This window comes from Xiphophorus maculatus, chromosome 8, assembly GCF_002775205.1.
Source record: "Xiphophorus maculatus strain JP 163 A chromosome 8, X_maculatus-5.0-male, whole genome shotgun sequence".
NCBI lineage: Eukaryota > Metazoa > Chordata > Actinopteri > Cyprinodontiformes > Poeciliidae > Xiphophorus > Xiphophorus maculatus.
In genome coordinates, this window is record NC_036450.1 from 24,340,713 (window position 1) to 24,360,603 (window position 19,891).

Below are 19,891 nucleotides of genomic sequence, written 5' to 3' on the forward strand. Positions count from 1 at the left end.
CAGTCTAATTCTGCCACTATTATCAAATATATTTGCCTTTTAAGTATTTAAAAAGTACATTTTTTATTTAATTGACCAAAAATACATTTGTAAGATTTTAAAAATCCTCTAAAATATATATTTTATTGTTCAGACCTTAAAATACTGTGAGGGGTGATTATCTACAACATTTACAAGGAAATATAGTCTTATGCTTTTATTCTGAAAACAAAAATGTTTACTTCCGCGTGTATCCTTTTTAACTTGACACGCCGTCTCGATGGTCCAAGAGGCTATTTCCGTTGTAGTGACACTGTAGGCTGCACTGCGCATGATCGAGATAACGGGCGAATGAGGTCGCTGTCCTAATGTGGCACATGGAAAACCTATTATTGATATTTTTAATGAACTGTTCCGCAATAGAAAAAATACGGTAGATAATAAGGGAGGCACTGTTATTTCTCTGACTTTTCCTTTCAAACTCTGGCAAAAGTAATCCTATTACCATGTTTTCATGCACACACATTACAATTAGGAATAACGGGGCAATTTACACTCGGTAGTGACTTTATTGGGTTCACCTGTTCAATTGCTTAAACACAAATAGTGAATCAGCCAATCACATGACAGCAACCCAAATCATTTAAGCACAATCCACGTCTTCACTGTCAATGGATCCCAAAAGTACAAGAAAACTGCATCCCAGTGTAAAAGATCTACCCATGCTATGCTTTGAAACAGTCACTAAATAACAAAACATACAAAACTGATAAATATTATATAAATAAAAATGATATATTTTGATTCATGATTGTTCATAGTGTGATTAATCACTATAATCAGTATTGCACAGATTAGTAAGAAAAGGCTCATAGAGACGTGTTTATTGCAACAGCTTTGTTCATTCATGCTGTCTTTTCCCATTCCAGTTGTTTCCACTTTTTTAATATTAGGAAAAATACTACTTATTTACAGGCGCTCTTAAGAAAAATCTTGACGTCATCTTATGCTATAAGCAAGTGTTAAAAACAAACTGGACGAGATAAAAGAAAACTGAAAAAAGTAAACAGTCAGTCTTGAAAACAAAGTCCAACAAAAATGAGCTGAAGTTTGTTCTGATATCAGTGTGAAGTGTTGAAACAAGACAAATCAAAACAGAATTTAAACCATTTCTTTTTTTTAGGGAATCAAGAAATTAGAGCAGGTCTCAAAATGTTTACAAAAATATTAAATTGAAAACGTGTTACAGTTTTCAAACTGTGACAGGTGTATCCAATATCCTCCAGCGAAGGCTAACGTCACAAAGTCTGAATCGTCGTCTTCAGCAGACTAAGACTCTCCAGTTCCAGTTTCACCTCGTTTGAACTGTAAAGAACAGAGAAAAGCAGATTTATGTATGCAGCATCTACTCACACAATCCTCTTTGTAAGCAATTACAGTAAGAACTTACATTACCAAAGAACTAAGCATTTGCCCCATTTCTGTTTTTGCTTTTTTTTTTGTGAAACTTCAGTGTTTCAGATGACCGAACAAATAAACAGTAAATGTTCCTTGAAGTTACGATGTTTTTGTTACATGTGAACAGGGCCTTTGTGATCTCTCTGGTCAGAGGAGGGTTTCACCTTGGGGCTTTCTCATGGATGCCAATTCATTCAGTCGGTTTCGTTGCTGAATCATGAACTCTGACCTTAACTGAGACATGTAAGGTCTGAAGTGTTTTAGATGTTGTTCTGCGTTTCATTGGGACCTCCTGGATGAGTTGTTGACCTGCTCCAGGAGTAAACTTTGGCTCCTGGGAAGGTTCACCACAGTTCCATGTTTTCTCCCTTAGTAGACGATGGCTCTTCCTGAAGTTCACCAGAGGCGTAAAGTCTAAGGAATATCTCTGTAACCCTTTGAGACTACACTTTGTTTCTCATCATTCTTTGGATTGGGGGCTTTTTAATGTCTTTGGACTTATTACATGTGGTCAGATGTTTTCTGTTCAAGGGATTTCTTGATTCTACAAACCTGGTTGTGAAAGGTAGAAGAAGGTTCAACACAAGTCCAAGTTGAACCTTTAACCTCAATAAGTAAAATCATTATTTGAAAATGTTTTTTTTTTATTTCCTCAGTTAATCTTGATATTAAAGTGTGTTTGACAACCTGAAACCCTGAAGAAACTTTTGAGGGCAAATACTTTTTTTTTTTTTTTTACAACACTGTAAGACTTCAATCAAGAAGAGTTGGAACTTACCGCATTTTTCAGCAAGTTTCCGGATTTAACAAAGATGTTTGGTTTCTTGTAGGCTACTTTGTGTGACTCGGTGTTGCTCTGCTGCTGAGACGCCGGTTTGGTCTGGGCGGCGGCCGATGGGAGCGACGACAGCTGTGACAGCGAATGAGACTGGGGCTGCAGGTAGCTCTGGGTTGGGCTTGAGGTGTAAGGCATTGATGAAGTGTAAGGTTGGGCTGGGATGTAGGGCTGTGAGGGTGCGTACGTTTGGGAGGGGGTGAAGCTTTGAGGGGGGGTGTAGGGTTGGGAAGGCGTGAACGGCTGAGATGGGGTGTAAGTTTGAGAGGGTGTGTAAGACTGAGGCAGTGAGAAGCTCGGCGTGCTCGTGAAGGGCTGCGTGTGTGAAAAAGACGGAGGCGGTGAGGTGGCGTCCAGCAGGGTAGGCGGTGGAGGGGGAGGGAAGCTATCATCGTCGTCGTTTTTGGCGTCGGGGGACCCCGGGGCTCCGAGCTCGTAGTGCCTCTTCCTGAGCTCCCCAAGGCGGACTCGCTCCTGCTCCAGCTGGTTCTCAAGCTGCAGCACTTTCACCTGACAGGTTCAGACAGAACGAGGTTCTCAAACATCCACTTAAGCTCCGCCGCTCCAACAATGAATCCACACGCCTCAAAAACACAAACTGTTACCAAGTGTTTTTTGGTCTAGTTTCTAGTTCTTAGTACACTTGAAATAAGACAAAACTAACGAACAAGTAACTTTTCAGCAAGATATAATAACTCACTTTAAGCCAATAATTGCTTAATATTGATAGAAAAAGTACTAGTTCCACTGGCAGATTATTTCACTTATAACATGGGAACAATGTCTCATTATAAGTGAATAAATCTGCCATTAGTTAAGCTTGTATAAAATTTTTTCTTTCTTTATAGCTAAAATTATCTCTTGCTGAATTTATTGTTCTTCAGCAAATCATTTTTGTCCTTTAAGCTTCAGCTGTGAACTCCCAAGCTTAAAGAAGGACTTTTTTTATCATTTACTCATTCTTATATATGCTTTCAACCACTATAACGCTAAGCTAATGTGTCATTTTCTACTCTTTAAGGTCCAGTGTTCTTCATGTTTTAGATGAAGGACAATATAAATCATCACTAAACCTCTAGAAAACTTATTGACAAGCATAGGAGCTTATTCCACTATTTAATTCAGGCATGTCAGGGACACCACTATGCTAGTGTTGACAGAAGATTCTCCTTCCAGTGAGCATCTGCAAGAAAAATGGTATTTTTCCTCAGATGTCTAACCTGAGCTTCCATTTCCTCTTTCTTGAGCTTGATTAAAGACATGCCAGAGAAGTCCATCACACCTGCAAAGACAAAAAAAAGTTAAATGTAAAAGTGTCAGACTACACTAGATAAACAATAGACTGAGGCAGGTAAAGACAGGTTATGAAGCCAGTTTTTTTTTCCTGAGCTGTTTCTCTGACCGTGGTCGGAGATCTGCTGCTGTCCGTGCTTGGTGGAGGTGACGACTACGGCGGCCATGTCGTTCACATGCCGAGAGGCCTGCTGCAGCGTGTACAGCTTCTTATTGTTGCGATCAGCCTTCACCTGGAACGGCGGCAACATTTAGTGTTAAATCCTCAGAAAATATGCCAAGACTTTCATTTTAGTCCCTGCTGGTGTGATCTTCAAATACAGATGTGCACAAAGAAATAGACTGATTATCGGGACCTTGTGGGTCAAAAACACAAAGATCCAATCTCTTTCTGATCAGTCAACGCAGCATGTCTTAGTGCTGACAACAATCTTCTGTGTGGAAGCTCTTACTGTGTGATGAAGACTGAAATGTAAGCTGTATTTTTTTAAAGGTCTTTTTTGGCTCTAGTGGTCTTTATTTGAAAGTGCTCAGACAGGAAGATAGGTAACGAAAGAGGGGGAAGACATGTGGCAAAGGTCACCAGGCCGGGAATTGAACCTGCGACGGCCATGTCAAGGACTAAGGCCTCTCCGTATGTGGGCCGTGCTTGACCCCTGTGCCACCACAGGACCCCACACAAGCTGTTTTCAGTGTTTGTTAGGCCTGAAAATGAAGTTAGAGCCAGGCAAAGAAGTAAGACGATAAGGAGTCTGCTTTGAAGTCTATGCATCATGCAGGCTGTGTCATGGAAGAAATTACTTTAACAAGAGTCTGGATGAGATGACATAAGAAATTCATTAAAACCTTGCAAGGTGAGAACAGAAATACAGAGTCAAAGGAGTCTGTCAAGTCTGCTCTGACCAACAGTGGATTCTGGCTTCCTTTTGTATGTGCTGGTCAGCAGATCATATAGCAGCAGGGTGTCACCGTCTCTGGGTGATTCCCAACAGAGAGAAGAGAGACCTGATTGGATTATAGGTGTGAATCCTTGATTGTTATACACCAAGGATTCTGTGGAGCCCAACACCGATGGTCTTGCCATTTGTCTATTGTTAAGCAAAGGGGGGTTGTTACTTAATGCATAAAATGCAGCCTATGTTCTGGGTTGGGGAAGTAACACCTAGATGGTCTCCTGGATCACCGACATCCCCTGCTGTTATACGGCACTGTAGACGTCTATAGGAGAGCAGCTTGATCAATCTCATGATAAGATCATGCAGATACAATCTAAAGCACAGGAGGGGTGAGGCGCACATGATAAAATTTTCCATTACAGCTGCCAGGGAGGGAGAGACAGCAAGACATTCAGGAAATAACAGAAAACCTATCCAGAGTACACACTGGTTGCTCTCTTTATTCCCTCCAGCTTTAAGCCTCTGTCTGTCATGCAATGTGCTGAGTTTAGAAAAGATGTTTTAGTTTCAGTAGCGACGCTGAAGTTTCTAGAAGCAGTTTGAGTCGTCTCAACTCCAAATATAAATAAATAATGACCGTTGACGGAAAATAAAAAGAAAAAAGTGTTTAATGTTGCTTTTTTAAAAATCGTTTTATCTACATTTATCTTTACTTTAAGTTATGTTACAGTTCTCTGCATCTCTATTTCAATGTAAAAGTGTATCTTTCAGAAATGGGTGTTCTTTTGTAAAATGTCAAAACTTGGATCTGGTGTTCGTACCTTGGACGCAGCAACCAGCTGTGCAGTGCTGGCAGCGATCTCGTGGGACGAGGCAATGAGCTCCTCATAAGATCCTTTTTCCCCCACAACCCGGTCGGCCGAGTCTCTGGAAGCAAACAGGCGACCACGGAAAACCGAGTCAGCAGAAAACTCTTCCCACGTTTCTGTAACCTGTCTGAATCGGCAGCTTCAGTCGTAGTTCATCCTTACAGGAGCTGAGTGGCTCCCCAGCCCACAGCTTTGGACGCTGAGATGAGACCTTCAGTCCAGCGAGAGTTTTTGGCGTAGAAGTCGGTAACAGACGCCGCCCCCTGCAGGCGAAGTAAGAACATAGCCATTTAAACATTTCAGGTGGAAAAGCATCGCTTTATATTTCATACAGCATCAATTTCCATCAAATCAAATGTAAGAAATATTTAGTAAAAAAAAAAAACAAAACAAAAAAAAAACAAATGTAAATTTTTTTTGTTGTCATAAATTTATAAAAGAGGTTAAGATCTAAGGCTATTTGTAAGATTAGAAATCAGATGCCACAGACTAAAAAGAAAATATTTTATTTGCAAATGATTTTCTTTATGGAGATCTAAAACCGACAGGAGCTGAAGATAAGAAACTGGAACCGGGATAAAACTTCACTTCATTTTCAAAAGTTACAACAAAATGAGAAAAAATATATTAAAACAACAAAATAAAACAAACCTTACGTTCCGAAATACTAAAAATAATTAAATGCTAAACTTAAAAAGACCTGTTTCTCTGCAGAGAAATTTGTTTATTGTAAAATTTTACATTTTCAAATGAGTTGTGTAAATTTCATCTATTGTTCCATCTTTTGTCCTTATAAAGGAGTGTAATAAAATAAAAAAATAGTGATAATAATAACAGTTGTAATTAAATAATAAAGAGGAAATTGCAATAAATAATGCTTATTTATTGCAAATTATTATAAAATAATAAAATTATTTTATTATTTTCACAATAAAATAAGATTTTATTGAACTCTTTGGGGTAAGGTACGTTCTAGGTACTATTCTTTTTTCTTTAAGCTTTTCTATTCCAATCAGTAACGTTTGATTTAATCTGAATTATAATTATCTCTAGATTACAATACAAAAAAAAAGAAAAAAGAAAAAAAGAGTGTTGGGAGCTTGAAGAACTACATTTGGTCTATTTGTTGGAGAAAAAAAAGAGAATAAAAACATTTTATCTAGCCTTTTTTCTTACATTTCAGACCATTTCTTTCTAAACTTTTATGGGGCGAGAAACCTTCCTCGGATTTTTCTCTCATAATTAACCGCCCTCCTTCCGGTTCAAAAAATAAAGACATAAGAGAAGAGAGAAATGTGTTCAGTAGGTATTTACAGGAAGTCTAGCTTTAAGGTTTCTCTCCAACTCACCCTGCCTCCTTCCACGATGTCCTTCTGTAAGTCGGTAGCGGCCGTGACCAGGATATGAACGGCCTGAACGTGATAAAATAAAATAAAAAATTAAATATCCTGTTAGACTGTTTTTGTTAAACTGAGTTCACGACGAGCAGCAGAGATGTGTTACCTTCATCAGATCTGAACAGGATCCCAGGATGCTGGGAGAAAAACAGACAGGTGACGTTTTTTCTTCTTATTTATATATTTACAACTTCAGCTCATTTTATTCTGTCATGATTGTTTTTGTATTTGCTTAAAAATTATGATTATTATGAAGGAGGAAAACTTTTCCTTTGCATCTTCTTACCTCTGGTTGACTTCCAGCTTCAGACCGTTTGTGTCTTTCTTTGCTTGGGACAGAATCTCCTAGAAGACACAATTTCCATAATCCATATTAAAATGTGGGAGTCCCATCAGATTCTACAAACTGATTCAACACTTAATCTTCTGATTAAACACTGAATACTCTGAATATGCTTTATTTCAAGCTATAATTATTGGCCACCAAGCCCGGTAGCTGAAACAACATTGTGTAAACTTTGTCCGTACGTCCATCCGCAGCACAGCCTCCTCGATGGCGGTTGACGTAGCAACCATTTCTTTATCCACCATGCTTCCCAGCTCCTCCTTCAGCACATCCTGTCCTTTGGGCCGCAGCTCCTGAACAACAAATATAAGGGTAAAGCCTTCAGCAGAGCTGCAGCAGCTCAATAGGAAAACAACAGAGATACAAAAGCTACGTTAATTGAATATGATAATATATATTATATTATCATAATATTGATAATATTGATATGATATATAATAATAATATTGACGAAAACTGCACAAGGATCGTCTTATCCATAAAAACATCAGTAATTTCATGTGTACAAGGTAGTTTTTCTGTCAATTGCAGTAAAAGTCCCTCCTTTCACCTGTTACATGATCTAGTAAGAAAAAAAAATTCTTATCAAACTGATTGGAACGTGATGTTTTCTGTCCTTTTCCTGGTCAAAATCTTAAATTCATCACCTCGTCTGAAATCCAGTTTAGCTGTGCTATAATTCCTCATGGGCCGGCATGAAGGTGTAGCAAGGGTTTAAAAAAAAGTGACAGTTTTAAATCTGCAATTCTGATCAGATATTTGACAGAAAGTTTTAACGTTGCGTCAAATTCTCAGATTTTCTCATTCTAAAATGAAATAAATGCGTACAAATAAATAACCCAATTACAAAATACAGATTCATACAGAAGAAACGTTTACACACACACACACACACACATATATATATATATATATATATATATATATATATATATATATATGTGTGTGTATTTTGCAATATAAAACTTGTGAACCTAACTGTTGCAGTGAAAGTGCTTCCAGTGACAATATGGAGGGTTTACTGTGTATTGACTTGAACTCCGAATGGTGTAACAGGCTCAGCAGATATAAAATAACATTAAAACAACAAAGCTGGTGTTCTAACAAGAAGTCTCACTTTAAAATAAACTGTAGCCGTCTGTGTTTGGTAGATTTTTGGTTGAAGCTGGGTGAAATTACTCACATTGGAAATATGATATCCAGTGAAACATTACATCCAAGCTGTCCTTCCTCATCGTGACTTAGAAAAAACTGATATAGCAAAAACAACTGAGATTCAATATATCGCGCATCTCCACTAAGACCAATAAGTTTTCAAATTTGCCGTTATGTCTATTAACACCTGATACTTGCTATCAAAACACTACAGTTGTTACCACAGCCTGCATCAGAGCTGTATTAGTTTTGTTATTGTGATGAATCTCGTTGCCTCTCACCTGTCCCATGGCGAGGATGCGCTGGACGGTGTAGCGTATGGCAGACGGGTTGGCTCGCTGCAAGTTGGCCTGAGATTTCAGATCATTCAGGTACTGCAGGCAGTGGCCGGCACATTCCCGACAGCTGTCCGTTAAACCTGGACGAGGGCAGAGAACAGCTGAGCGCACAGGCAGCAGCCTCAGAGAGGACCGGGGCGTTTGCAGAGCGTCTTACCGTTAGCGTGGTCGACGGGAGCCGAGTGCGACGTTGCCGAGCCGTTAACGATGGTGTCGGCGGCCAGGTGGGAAAACTGGGTGACGGCTCTCAGCAGGCCACTGGCGTCTGGAGAGCATCAAGAAAACCTAGTCAGGCTCAACGTCCGAGGTCAACATGGAGGCTAACTGTGTGTGTGTCGGACTCACCGTTCCTGTTTCCCAGGTAGACCATGTGGCTCTGCTGCATTTTATCAATAGAGCCCAGAGTGATTTCAGCTCGGTTTATCAAATAATCTGGAAAAACAGAAGGACAGGTGATTTATATGTGGTTCAAAAATGCAAATGGACCGTTAAAGGTTTGAAGAAAGGGAGCATTTTATGTCTCTGTGATTTTTAATAGGGGTGTTACGATACCGATACGATACCAATACTGATATCAGCAGGAATCATACACACTTTTATTACTTATTTTTGCAGTGCAGAAAGTTAGAAAAGCTTGATCTAGTGATATTACTCAAACTGAATACAACAGTCAACAACAACAGATATGAGAAGAACCAATGCATTTATTATTAACCAGTTGGTCTGCATGCGGGAGGCAAATGGATAAAAATGCTGGGGAGAGTAACATGCTGGAGTGGATTAAATTTTGATGTGAACTAAATAATAAAAAAGTGATTCTGAGAATGTTTTACAGTAAATATAGACCTCATTTCAATGGTCTTTACTCCTTTACTCTTGATTTTACCTGGTGAATCTGTTAATGCTGCATCAAACAACAAGACTCGCCAAATATATTCCAGGCAGAGAGACCTTGACTCCATAGCACTTAAATAATTAGCCAGCATCTCCTGCTACCAGGCAGGTCTTAACGATACCTGTATTGGATTTTGTGATTGTGCGATATCGATAAACTTGCAGCCCTATTAACAGATGCGTTTTAGTGTTGTCCCTGCTTTTTCTTTTGTTTTTGCTACCTGGAGAACTGATGCAGCGGACATGTACGGGGTCGTCCAGTTTGGCCACGGCGTCCAGTATGATGCCCTCGGCCTCCACCACGGCACACTGAAGCAGACAGAACTGCTCGTCCTGCAGCTTCTGGGTCAGCTCGCCCTCCCGACAGGCCTGGGTCACAAAACACAACCCTCACAGTCACCGACCGAATCGGAGCAACAGAGCGCGGCGAGGCGGACGCTGCGGGACCTGCTGCTGCATCTGGGAGAGTAAGCTCCCCAGCTCCATGCTGCTGCGCTGCCTCTCCTGCTCCAGGGTGCTGTGGTGGAGCAGAGCCTGCTGCCTCAGAGAGCTCAGCTCCGCCTCCTGGTCCCGGACCGACCGCAGCAGCGCATCCTTCTCCGCCTGCAGGCCGGCCAGCGTGCTGCTCAGCTGCGTGCCGCTCTAAAGACGGGGGGAAGAAGAAAAAAAAACCCACACACACGCATATGTATAAACTGCAAACAGGAGATCATTCAAAGGAGTTTCCAGAAATCATCTCACCATTTCTTTGCTTTGCAGGAGAGTGTTGGCTCGAGTCAGCTCTGCTCTGGTGGAGTCCAGCTCTCGCTTCAGCCGGTCGATCTCCAGCCTCTGCTCTGCGTTGATGGCGAGCTACGGAGCAAAAACAGGAAGTCTGACGCTTGAAGAGTGGAGAAAAGTGTTTCTGATGTTTCTCTCTGCTGGAGCGTCTGCAGACTGAAGTTCACTAAGCGTGTCAGATCAGATTTCATTCTCAGAGTTTTCCCTGAGTTACAGAAACACCGGAGAGCACCGGCATGAATTTATGGAGCTGTTTCTAGAAACAGACAGGAAGGATTGAATTAAAGACGGAAAAAATGGAGGGAAGGAAAGAAAAGACAGTTCAAAAGAAAATTAGAAAGAAAGTTCAAAGGAAAGTTAGAAAGAATTTTTGAAAGAAGGTTCGAATTAATCAAAGTTTGAAAGAATTTTCAAAATAAAGAAAGAAAAATAGAGGTTTTCTTTTTCAACACTTGAACAAAACAAACTCCGGCTGCTTCCAGAAGTTTCCGGATGCGTCGGACCTCCAGATGTGGTGGTGTGACGCCAGCGGCTGGTACCTGCTGCTGCAGCTGGGCTCTCAGGGCCTCCAGCTCTCGGCTCAGCCGCTCCTTCTCCAGATCCACGGAGCTCTGCTGCTGCTGGGCCAGCTGCCTCAGAGACGACAGCTCTGCGTCTTTCTCCACGGCGGAGCGCAGCAGCAAGTCCCGCTCCGCCTGGAGCGCCGTCAGGCTGCTGCTCACCTGAGTCCCCTCCTGGAGAGAATTCATTATTAACATAAAAAGCCATGAGGCTAGTGATTAAAGAAAATCACTCCTTAAATGTTTGATTTCTTCCAAAACTCCCCGATCTAAATGATTAAACAGGACACAGATTCTCACATTTTACAAATCTGTTGTTTTTGACGAAAGATGTAGAGATACAAGGAGATGCATCACTACATCTCCATCCTTTATTCTGCATTAATGTCTTTAGAGAGAAACAAAAAAATGTTTTATTATTTAGTGAATAATTGTAAAATATATATAAATGCACCAAAATGGAAATAAATATCTGTTGTTGATATCATCAGATCAATACCTGTCCGTTAAAAAATGACTTATATCGTCTGATACTGATGTTAGTGCCGATATGTCTTTCATCGCTACTTGCTACATTTTGAGGCAGTTTCTGTGATGAAGAAATGTACAAAAAATGTCAAAAAGGCAAAACTTTATGGATTAAAATATAATGTTTCAATTATTTTTGAAGAACCATTTTAAAAGAGGTTTTGGTCTGAGTGTGACAAATATGACGGCGTTTTAAGGATAATTATAGACAGAAAAAAAAAGAAGAGTACACCCCCCCACCCGCCCCCCACCACCACCACCCGCCCCGCCAAATTTTCTGAGTTTCAAACGTGGAAGTCTTTGACTTTTTGAGCTCAAAAATTTATTTATTTTTTCTAGAAAATTTCAAGTTTCTTCTCAGACTGAACTCAATATGCACTCTACGCATTTTCCAGAAAACTTCCAAGATTAATCTTAAAATTCTTTAGCTTTTTTCTCACACACGTTAGACTTTTGAGGCTCAGAGAATTTCCACATTTTTTTCCAAGAAAATTTCTGAGATTTTTGGCAGAAATTTTACTCCGTTTTATGTTGTTTTTTTTTTTTTTTTTATCTACCGTGGCTCTGATACGCCGTCGAAGATGCAGGAAGGTTTTGTGCAAAACGCAACATTTCGGTGTTACCTTCTCTTTACTCTCCAGAGTGCTGCGGAGCACGGCCATCTCCGCTCTCTGCTCCAGCAGCTCTTTATTCAGGCGGTCGACTTCCTGCTGCTGATGACTCGTCTGTTTGTTCGAGAATAAAGTCTTCAGTCCAAATCATTACAATCATTTTTTGTGATAGATAATCTTAGCAGCAGCAGCAGTCAGGGATGTTCTCACCGCGTTTCTTTTCTCCAGTCTCAGGTTCTCCACCTCGCTCTCCAGCTGCTGCTTGGCCCTCAGTAAGTCGTCCTGTGCGACCTTTGTACCCGACAGCATCTTAACCGTTTCTGCATTCTGCAGCAGGACATAAAGAAATCCTGGGTTAGAGCCAAAACACCAAACGGTCTGAGAGTAAAACCAAACAACGCCTTCAGTTCGACCTTTTTCATTAGGTCGGCGTGGCTCGTAACCAGCTCTGCGTGTCTCTCTTTGAGCTGCGTGAAGCGAACCTCAGCAGCCTGAGCTCTGCCTGTTCACAGGTAAAAAGACAAAGAAGAATTTTACTGACGTCCAACTGATTCCGTTTGTAGTCTCAACACTAAAAAAAAAGCTGTCCACTCACTGTCCGCCTCTTTGTATCCAATCTGAGCTCCGACGTTGGCCACGTTAGCGCTGCGTAGAGCCTCCACTTCCATCCGCAGGTGTTCGTTTTCGACCAGGGCGACCTGTTTGTGGGAGCGCTGCTCCTCAAGCTCCGCCTCCAGACGGTTCACCTGAGACTTTAACTCTATCATGCATTTCTGAGCCTGAAGAAAACAGAGGGGAAAAAAAATCCTAATTATGCACCAGAAATCCATGTAAGATGCAAAGTATTCACACAAGTCATGCTTCCGCCATTTCTTTTTGTTTTACAGTGACAGCCTAATAGGGCTGGTGTAGAGCAAGTTTTCAAGAAAAAACAGAAGTTTTTTAATTAATCTCAGATATTTTCTAGAAATAAAAAAACGAAGGACATTCTGACTTTGAAAAGTCAAAATTTGGCTGGAAAAAAAAGCTTGATTTTGATTCTGGGTTCTGCACTCCCAGTGCGTGATGGGCCTCATCTCACCTCACTCTTGATGAGCTCTACCTCCGGTTTCAGCGCCTCCGGCTCCCTCTTGTAGCCTTTGCCGTCGGTGTCTCTGTAGTCCAGAGACGCCTCGGGTCCTCCCATCTGGCTGACCGAATAGTACTGCTGGAAAAAGAGACACGTTTTAACACGGATTACGGGAAAACGTGTTCTTTCAACTCGTACAGAAGCGGCGCACCTGTGACATCTGCGTCGTTTCTCTCAACTCTGGCTGCGTGTCCGCTTCGTCCTCCTCTGGACGATCCTCGCCAGGCATCAGCACCACCGGCTTTTTGTACTCAGCCAGGGCAGCGGCTCGCAGGAAGTTTGGAGGACCCTGGGGAGTGGAGATCAACAGCTTACTGACCGGAAACCTGATAAATGAAAGGGTTATAAAGAAGGGTGCACCGATGAATCGGCCCTGATTTCCTTAGTTTTGGGTTTTGGGTTTCAACCAAGACTCACTTGTGAAAGCAGCTTTATCCATCGATCTCATCTACATATGCAAAGGTAAGACCATCAGGTGACTATTGCTAGCCGAGCGTGCTAGCCTAGCAATAGTCACCCCACTGTTACCGACTTAGCAACTTTGTCGTTACATTTCACAACTTTTCTGAGGGAAAAAAAATTGGCATTGGCCAAAAACCTGTAATTGGTGCAGCTCTAATTAAAAATTGGTCTGTTATGCCTAAAAGCCATGTTTGTTTATTCTTGTGGGAAATTTTTAAAAAAAAGCCCACACTTATAATAAATCATAAAATGGCTACAACTTCTGTATCATTAATTCTCACAATGAGTGAATTGATTTTGTGTTTCAAATGCTGGGTTAGCAACAGTCACCCCACTGTTGACTGTAGCAAATCTGTCGCTACATTTAGCAACTTTTCACACAAAAAAAGTTGGTACTGGACAAAACTGGAACTGGCGTGTCAGGCTTTTTTAAATATCGCTGATCGGCTAGAAATCTTCAATCGGTGCACCGCTGTTCGTCTCCACTTACGTCTGGGAGGTCTGGGATCTGGATGATACTCTTAAAGAACTCAATTTCTCTGGCTCTGTTGAAGAACTGTGTGAGGCTGCGAAAGCAAACAAAAGCACAAGTAAATACAAAAAAACAGTCCTGCCCGTTTCATTACATAATGATTTTAAAAAATAGATGTAGTCGTCCTGACCAACCTCGTGAAAAGGTCACGGAATCTCTCTCTGTGTCCGAGGAGTGCATCCGCGGAGATACCTGGGAATTTTGTTTTGGGATACGGTTAGAGCTGAATGTGACTCTGCAGAGGTCGCTGAGGTCACAACAAAAGGCTGCCACTCACGGCTGTGCAGCTTGAACAGCAGCCGGACAGAGAAGTGGTAGAGGTAGCTGCAGTCCAGGATGAGCGGGATGAGAGGCGTCAGCCTGCACTGACCGGCCGGGGTTGTGGATTTGGCCCCGTTGGCGTCCATCTGACGGAGAACTTCAAACACAACATTTCAGTTTCAGTAACATAAAGTAAACCTGTGTTTTAGATTTTTATGTACGCATGATAGATCCTTCCCTTTATCTAACCAACACGTTTTCCCATATGAACGGACTGAATATGGAAGTCTCACCCGTCTCAGCCATCTTCAGTCCAGCATCCAAGTAATCCAGCAGCTCCTGAGTCATATCCAGCCTACAATGCCATAAATACATAAAAACATGATGACAGTCAGCTGATAATTCAAAGTCCTTTTATAGAGACAAAAGGAGTACATATAACAAAATATTAGGCAGGCTCTATTGTCATTCAGCTGCACATATTGAGTGAAATGTTGTTGCAAGGGTCCAATAATGGCAAATAACTAAATTAAATTTTTTAAAAAAACTATAAAGACTGGGGGGAAAAAAATATCCTCAAAAGACAATAAAATTGTTGTGGCACAAGCTGATCCCACAGGAGAAGCCAGGAAGAAGGAAACTTACACTTTGGTCATGTCAGTTCCTGCTTCTCTCTCCAGAGTGTCGTCCGAAGCCTCCAGGTTACCTGGAATCACCTTGTGCTGTTGAAGAACGTCACACGTTACACGGCATGCTCCTTAATCTGTTTTTCATTTCTTAAAGGGACGGTATTATTCATATTCCAGGCACATAGTATAATTTTATACCAGAATCAAGTAACTGTGTTACCTTCAGTTGCTATAAGAATGCTGTATATTTATCAAATATGACTTAAAAGAAATTTGATTTTGCAATTTGACGCCTTGAAATTCTGTTTTCTTTTTAAAGAAACTCTTATTATTTCCAACACTCCACCTTCAGGAAGTCTTTAGTCCTGTAACAACGTTCTGAGGAGCGTTTCACTGAGACGAAGCATTTATGACAAGCTCAGCAGACTCCCAGTTCTACCAGGTGTTTGCTAGCTGCTGCTGCCGCTAGTCTGAAGGAGCCGAGTGGAGGAGGAGCCAGGGAGGGTTCTTTCTCTGGACCTTTAATCTAGCAGAATAAGATCATTCACATTCTGGATCAATATATGATCTATACTGACATGACATGTCGTAACATTACATTTGGAGACAGTGTAGCAATCTAAGGATCATCAACTCCAGGATGAAAGATTATTTTTGGCTCAGTTTACTCTCAGGGTCCGATAAAGACATTGTGCTAAGTGTAAGGTGTCTTTTTTCTTCTGCTTAATTGTGTAAAAAGGAAAACTCCAGACACATTTAATTTAATTCCCCACTGGGATTGATAATAAAGTATTTGATTTGTGTTTAGGTTTTGTCTTTTCACCCTGCTGTCTTCTCTTCTCAAGCATAAACAGAATCACACATGATAAGCACAAACAAACACTCTCACTGTAAATAGCAGATCATTTCCATCTGAGTAATTCGGCAGAATGAAGATATATCACCTTTGCATGAAACTCCATTTTGAGGTGGAGATATTTAGCAGACAAGGCAACAATGTGACCATATCGATCATGCAGGTTTCCCTGGGAAAACACAAACAGTGGGTTAGGAGTTTAGCCGCTTATTTGAACCTGGTAGTTGTTCTTAAAAACAATCCACTGATGAACGTTTTATTAAGAGCATGTTGGGATTTTGTTAAATTTGCTGACTTTACTGCATACTAAAAGGTCTTTTGAAATTTCTGTGTGATTAAACGTGCAGATTAAATGCATTGGACATGATCTTATATGATCTTGTATCTTATATCCACTTGCTCACCCACAGGACTCCCATGTCTCTTATACTGCGGCTGTGTCTGTGAGAATCTGTAATGACCTGGGGGGGGGGAGACAAACAAGGTTAAACGTAATGGATGTGAACAGGAAGTTACACTGAGCAAATGTAGAGATTAACTCACATTCCTGTGGCCCTCTCTGAGCACTTTGTGCAGCAGGTAGCAGACCTTCCAGCTGACCAGGGATTGGCTGGACAGAGGCAGGTTGGGGACGTACGACCAGAAGGTGGTGGCTCCGCCCTCTTTGTGAGTTCCCAGAATTATATCTGTGTAGATGTTAGGGAAACTCCCAATGCACAAGACGGACTAATGCAGAAACACTTTGCAGAGATTCCACTGAAATTATAGTCATATCAGGGCATATCTATTATTTTTAGATCTACGTAAACAAAGTCAAGTAGATCTGCAAACCTTTTACAGGCTTTCAAGGTTACAAGTCATAATAATTTAGGTGATTTCCCTCTAAGAAACCCCAGAAAGTGACATTTTTTGTCATCACTTTGTACCGTCTCAGCAGCAGTGAAGCTTAGGATGTCTGACATTGCTAAACAGAGATGCGTTTTTAAAAACTGAACTCGTTTTGAAATATAATTTACAAAGAGTTTGTATTTATGAGTTTTAAATGCACAATATATTCAAATTTGCACATTCAACTCTGATATTAGAAATTAAAGCTATTAGTCCAATTGAACAAGCTTAAAATTACTGATATTCATAATCACAATGACATTATGTAAGCATCTGATAAGAACTGTTTATGCACACTGCTGTAACAAAAAAATAAATATTTTTCCTCCTAACAAAGTGAAGGTTTTAACACCTTGCCAGACATAAAAAAAAGCATAAACTTTGTTTGACTGCAGAAAATCCCAGAATCATTCAATAATCAATTTATGACATTAACAATCTAGTGAATTTGGATTGTGAAAGCAGGACAATTTCCCAAAGTACAACAGCTGTTACCCCAGTGAATGTTCACAAAAGAACCAAAATAAGGCTTTGGAGTGGCCTAGTCTAAGTCTGGATTTCAGCCCAGTTATGATGCCGTGGCCTGAGTGTGGACCAAAATGACTCAAATGTCTCACTGTCATTTGTGACAACCAGTTATTGGGTTTAGCGGGAAATTAGTTTTTCACACAGGCTTTAGTTAGTTTGAATAGTTTTTCTTTTAATTACGTAATAAACTCCTAAAGTAAAAACTGCTTTCTGTGTTTACTCAGGTTGATAGTGAAATAGTTTATCAAAGATATTTCAGAATGAAATAAAGCAAAGACAAATTTACTATTTAAGACAGCAAAACCCTTTTCACAGCTCTGTGTGTATCTAATCTTTAGCCCTCACAAACCTTTGTATTTTCTATATTACTCTCAAAAATGAGTTGCTAAAATAGCTTGTTATGTTAAACTATTTGGGGAAGTTTTCACCTGAAGCACTAAGTATTATAATTCATGAAAAAAACGTAAAGCAAAACTCAAATTCCTGCTTTTCAGCAAGAAGCCATTATTTTACACCAAAAAGCTGCTAGCTTTATGTTAGCATGCTAGAAGTACAGCGCTAAACTGTCTTCAGCTTTCCTTATTAGTTAAAATAATTTCCCATTTACTAGATTAAAAGTCAGCATCTAATTATTTTTTAAGTACAGTTTTAAAGGATACTGCGAACATACTTCTCTTTAGGTGCAACTTCAGCTGTGGTGGCAATTTTGCTGAGGCTCTGGAGCTGAAAAAAGGACAACAGAAAAAACACTTAAAGCCTGAAAAGTTAAACTGACATTAACAAAAGACCTCAGTTAGCTTCTGTTCTTTACTCGGTGTAATCTTTAAAAAAAATATTCTGAATTATTTTACATGCTGAAGACTCTTGGTGTACCAGTTCTGGATGAAAGCTAGTTTTTTTCACAGAGCTGAAGCTAACAGCTAATCAAAGGGGGCTAAGGTAAAATGTTCAATCATTAGGACTCAGTTGTCATATTTCATAGTGGTCCGTGAAAATGCTATTTTAGAAACCTAGAACTAAACTAGAAGGGCCGAAGGTAGTCCAAGTAGACAACACTCCTATTCGGTCTAGAGATGGCCAAATGGCCTAAGTACCCTTAAGTACCCTTAAGTACCCTGGTAATGGCCTCAACGCATCTCACAGTTGCACAATTGGCTGAAGGTAGTCATTTTATACCCTCTTAGCTTTATTTCAAAGAGAAACATTACTAATTTCTTTTAGAAAAACCTAGAAAAATCTTTAGAAAAACCTTTGCACATTTCTTGAAACAGATTGTATGTTTTGCAAACTCTATGTACATTTGGCAAAAGGTCACATCTCTCCAAAAACACTTCATGTATGCTTCAAAACTAAACTGACTAGTTGTAGGTATCATAGATACCCACCCCCAACATGGACTATTCACATCCCTACCTTCTGGCCTGACGGTCAACGACCACATGTACAATAGAACAATAGAAGAATAGAAGAATGGATGAATGGAGGCTAATTTGAGCCATCAGAGTCGTCAGTTTGGACAGGGTCTTGTGGCCCTGTCTCGGCCCGTCTGGGGAGAAATCGAAAACCTGGCCCTCCTAGTGTAAAGCATCATCACATTTGTTTTTGTCATTTATTTTTATTAAAGCTGTGGTTATTTAAATAGAAGGCGGTGTTGGTCCATGACTGGCAAGAATAACCTTCCAATGTGAAACACCAAGGGAAACAAACCCAGCCATGTTTTGTGTATCAGATTGGAATGACCGTGATGAAAATGTATGTAAAATAACAAAAAAAACAATAAATATGTTATTTTATGTTCAGATTTATTCAGTATAGCTGGATTAACTTAACACTTAGTTTGCAATGTGAAGGTCAATGATAGAGACAATGGACCAACTTGGTCATCTAATCGAAATAATCACATTTCCATTTAATTTACAATCTAACAATTGATGGTTTATTTTAAAAAAGTACTGATATGAACTTCTAAGACATTTTAAAGGCTGTACTTTTTAGCATGGCATAAGTTTGCTTTTATTCTGACTAGCTGTTAGCTTTAGCTAAAACAAGTCTATTTTTATAGAATGTAAGATATGCAACATATTAAAGCTAAAATGTTACTAACCACTTATTACGACTCAATAGAACCCAATACAAAAAACTGAACCAACTTTTAATGAGTCAAAGTGAAACATTTCATGTCTGTAGTCATGTTAAAGTTTAGCTGTAGGACATACATTCTGATTAAACAATACTTTTCAACCACATAATATTGCGGCAACGCACCAAGCTGAAGCCAAACCACATTTTGGGAAAATAAAATTAAACAAAGAGAAAATTCCTCTTTTGAGTAGCAATTTTAATTCTCACCTGCTGCTTGCCAAACTGTTGTTTCTCAGCAGCCAAGGCCTTCTCCGTTTTGTCGTCATTTTTGTTCTTCGTTTTGCTCATTTTGTCAGACGAATAAATCCAAAGGCGACTACACTTGTACGTCCAGTGATCCTGGCAGACAGAAAACAACTGAAGGTGCGTCAGGTCGCCAGATCACTCCTGCTAAACTTGATTTTCACTTGTTCCAAACGACATGGGAAAATTTCTAAATAAAACCTTAGAATGGAGAAAAGATGTCTTCAGAGCACAAACAACCACACATTAAAAGTAGATCAACTAAATAAGAACAGGGGATAT

At 40.2% G+C, this 19,891-nt stretch overlaps 1 protein-coding gene across 2 annotated transcripts; it reads right to left on the minus strand.

Moving 5' to 3' along the window:
- Positions 1 to 240: 240 nt before the first annotated feature.
- LOC102231422 (huntingtin-interacting protein 1-related protein-like) lies at positions 241 to 19,814 on the minus strand. 2 transcript variants are annotated; one of them, XM_023338595.1, is made up of 33 exons: positions 19,574 to 19,814; positions 17,884 to 17,947; positions 16,352 to 16,494; positions 16,213 to 16,269; positions 15,897 to 15,977; positions 14,969 to 15,045; positions 14,617 to 14,678; positions 14,340 to 14,480; positions 14,197 to 14,254; positions 14,021 to 14,096; positions 13,220 to 13,357; positions 13,021 to 13,143; positions 12,535 to 12,718; positions 12,353 to 12,441; positions 12,150 to 12,266; positions 11,952 to 12,053; positions 10,780 to 10,974; positions 10,202 to 10,312; positions 9,908 to 10,102; positions 9,682 to 9,829; positions 8,912 to 8,998; positions 8,724 to 8,831; positions 8,510 to 8,646; positions 7,256 to 7,366; positions 7,014 to 7,072; positions 6,834 to 6,864; positions 6,680 to 6,742; positions 5,493 to 5,593; positions 5,283 to 5,388; positions 3,675 to 3,798; positions 3,493 to 3,554; positions 2,216 to 2,782; positions 241 to 1,344 (listed from the first exon to the last, which is right to left on the minus strand). In XM_023338595.1, the coding sequence occupies exons 1-33, from the start codon at positions 19,652 to 19,654 to the stop codon at positions 1,309 to 1,311; spliced, it is 3,834 nt and encodes a 1,277-aa protein (XP_023194363.1). In that variant the 5' UTR covers positions 19,655 to 19,814; the 3' UTR covers positions 241 to 1,308. The 2 variants fall into 2 exon arrangements, with proteins under 2 accessions (XP_023194363.1, XP_014325517.1); XM_014470031.2 differs by having other exon boundaries at positions 13,021 to 13,146.
- Between the last annotated feature and the right edge of the window lie 77 nt (positions 19,815 to 19,891).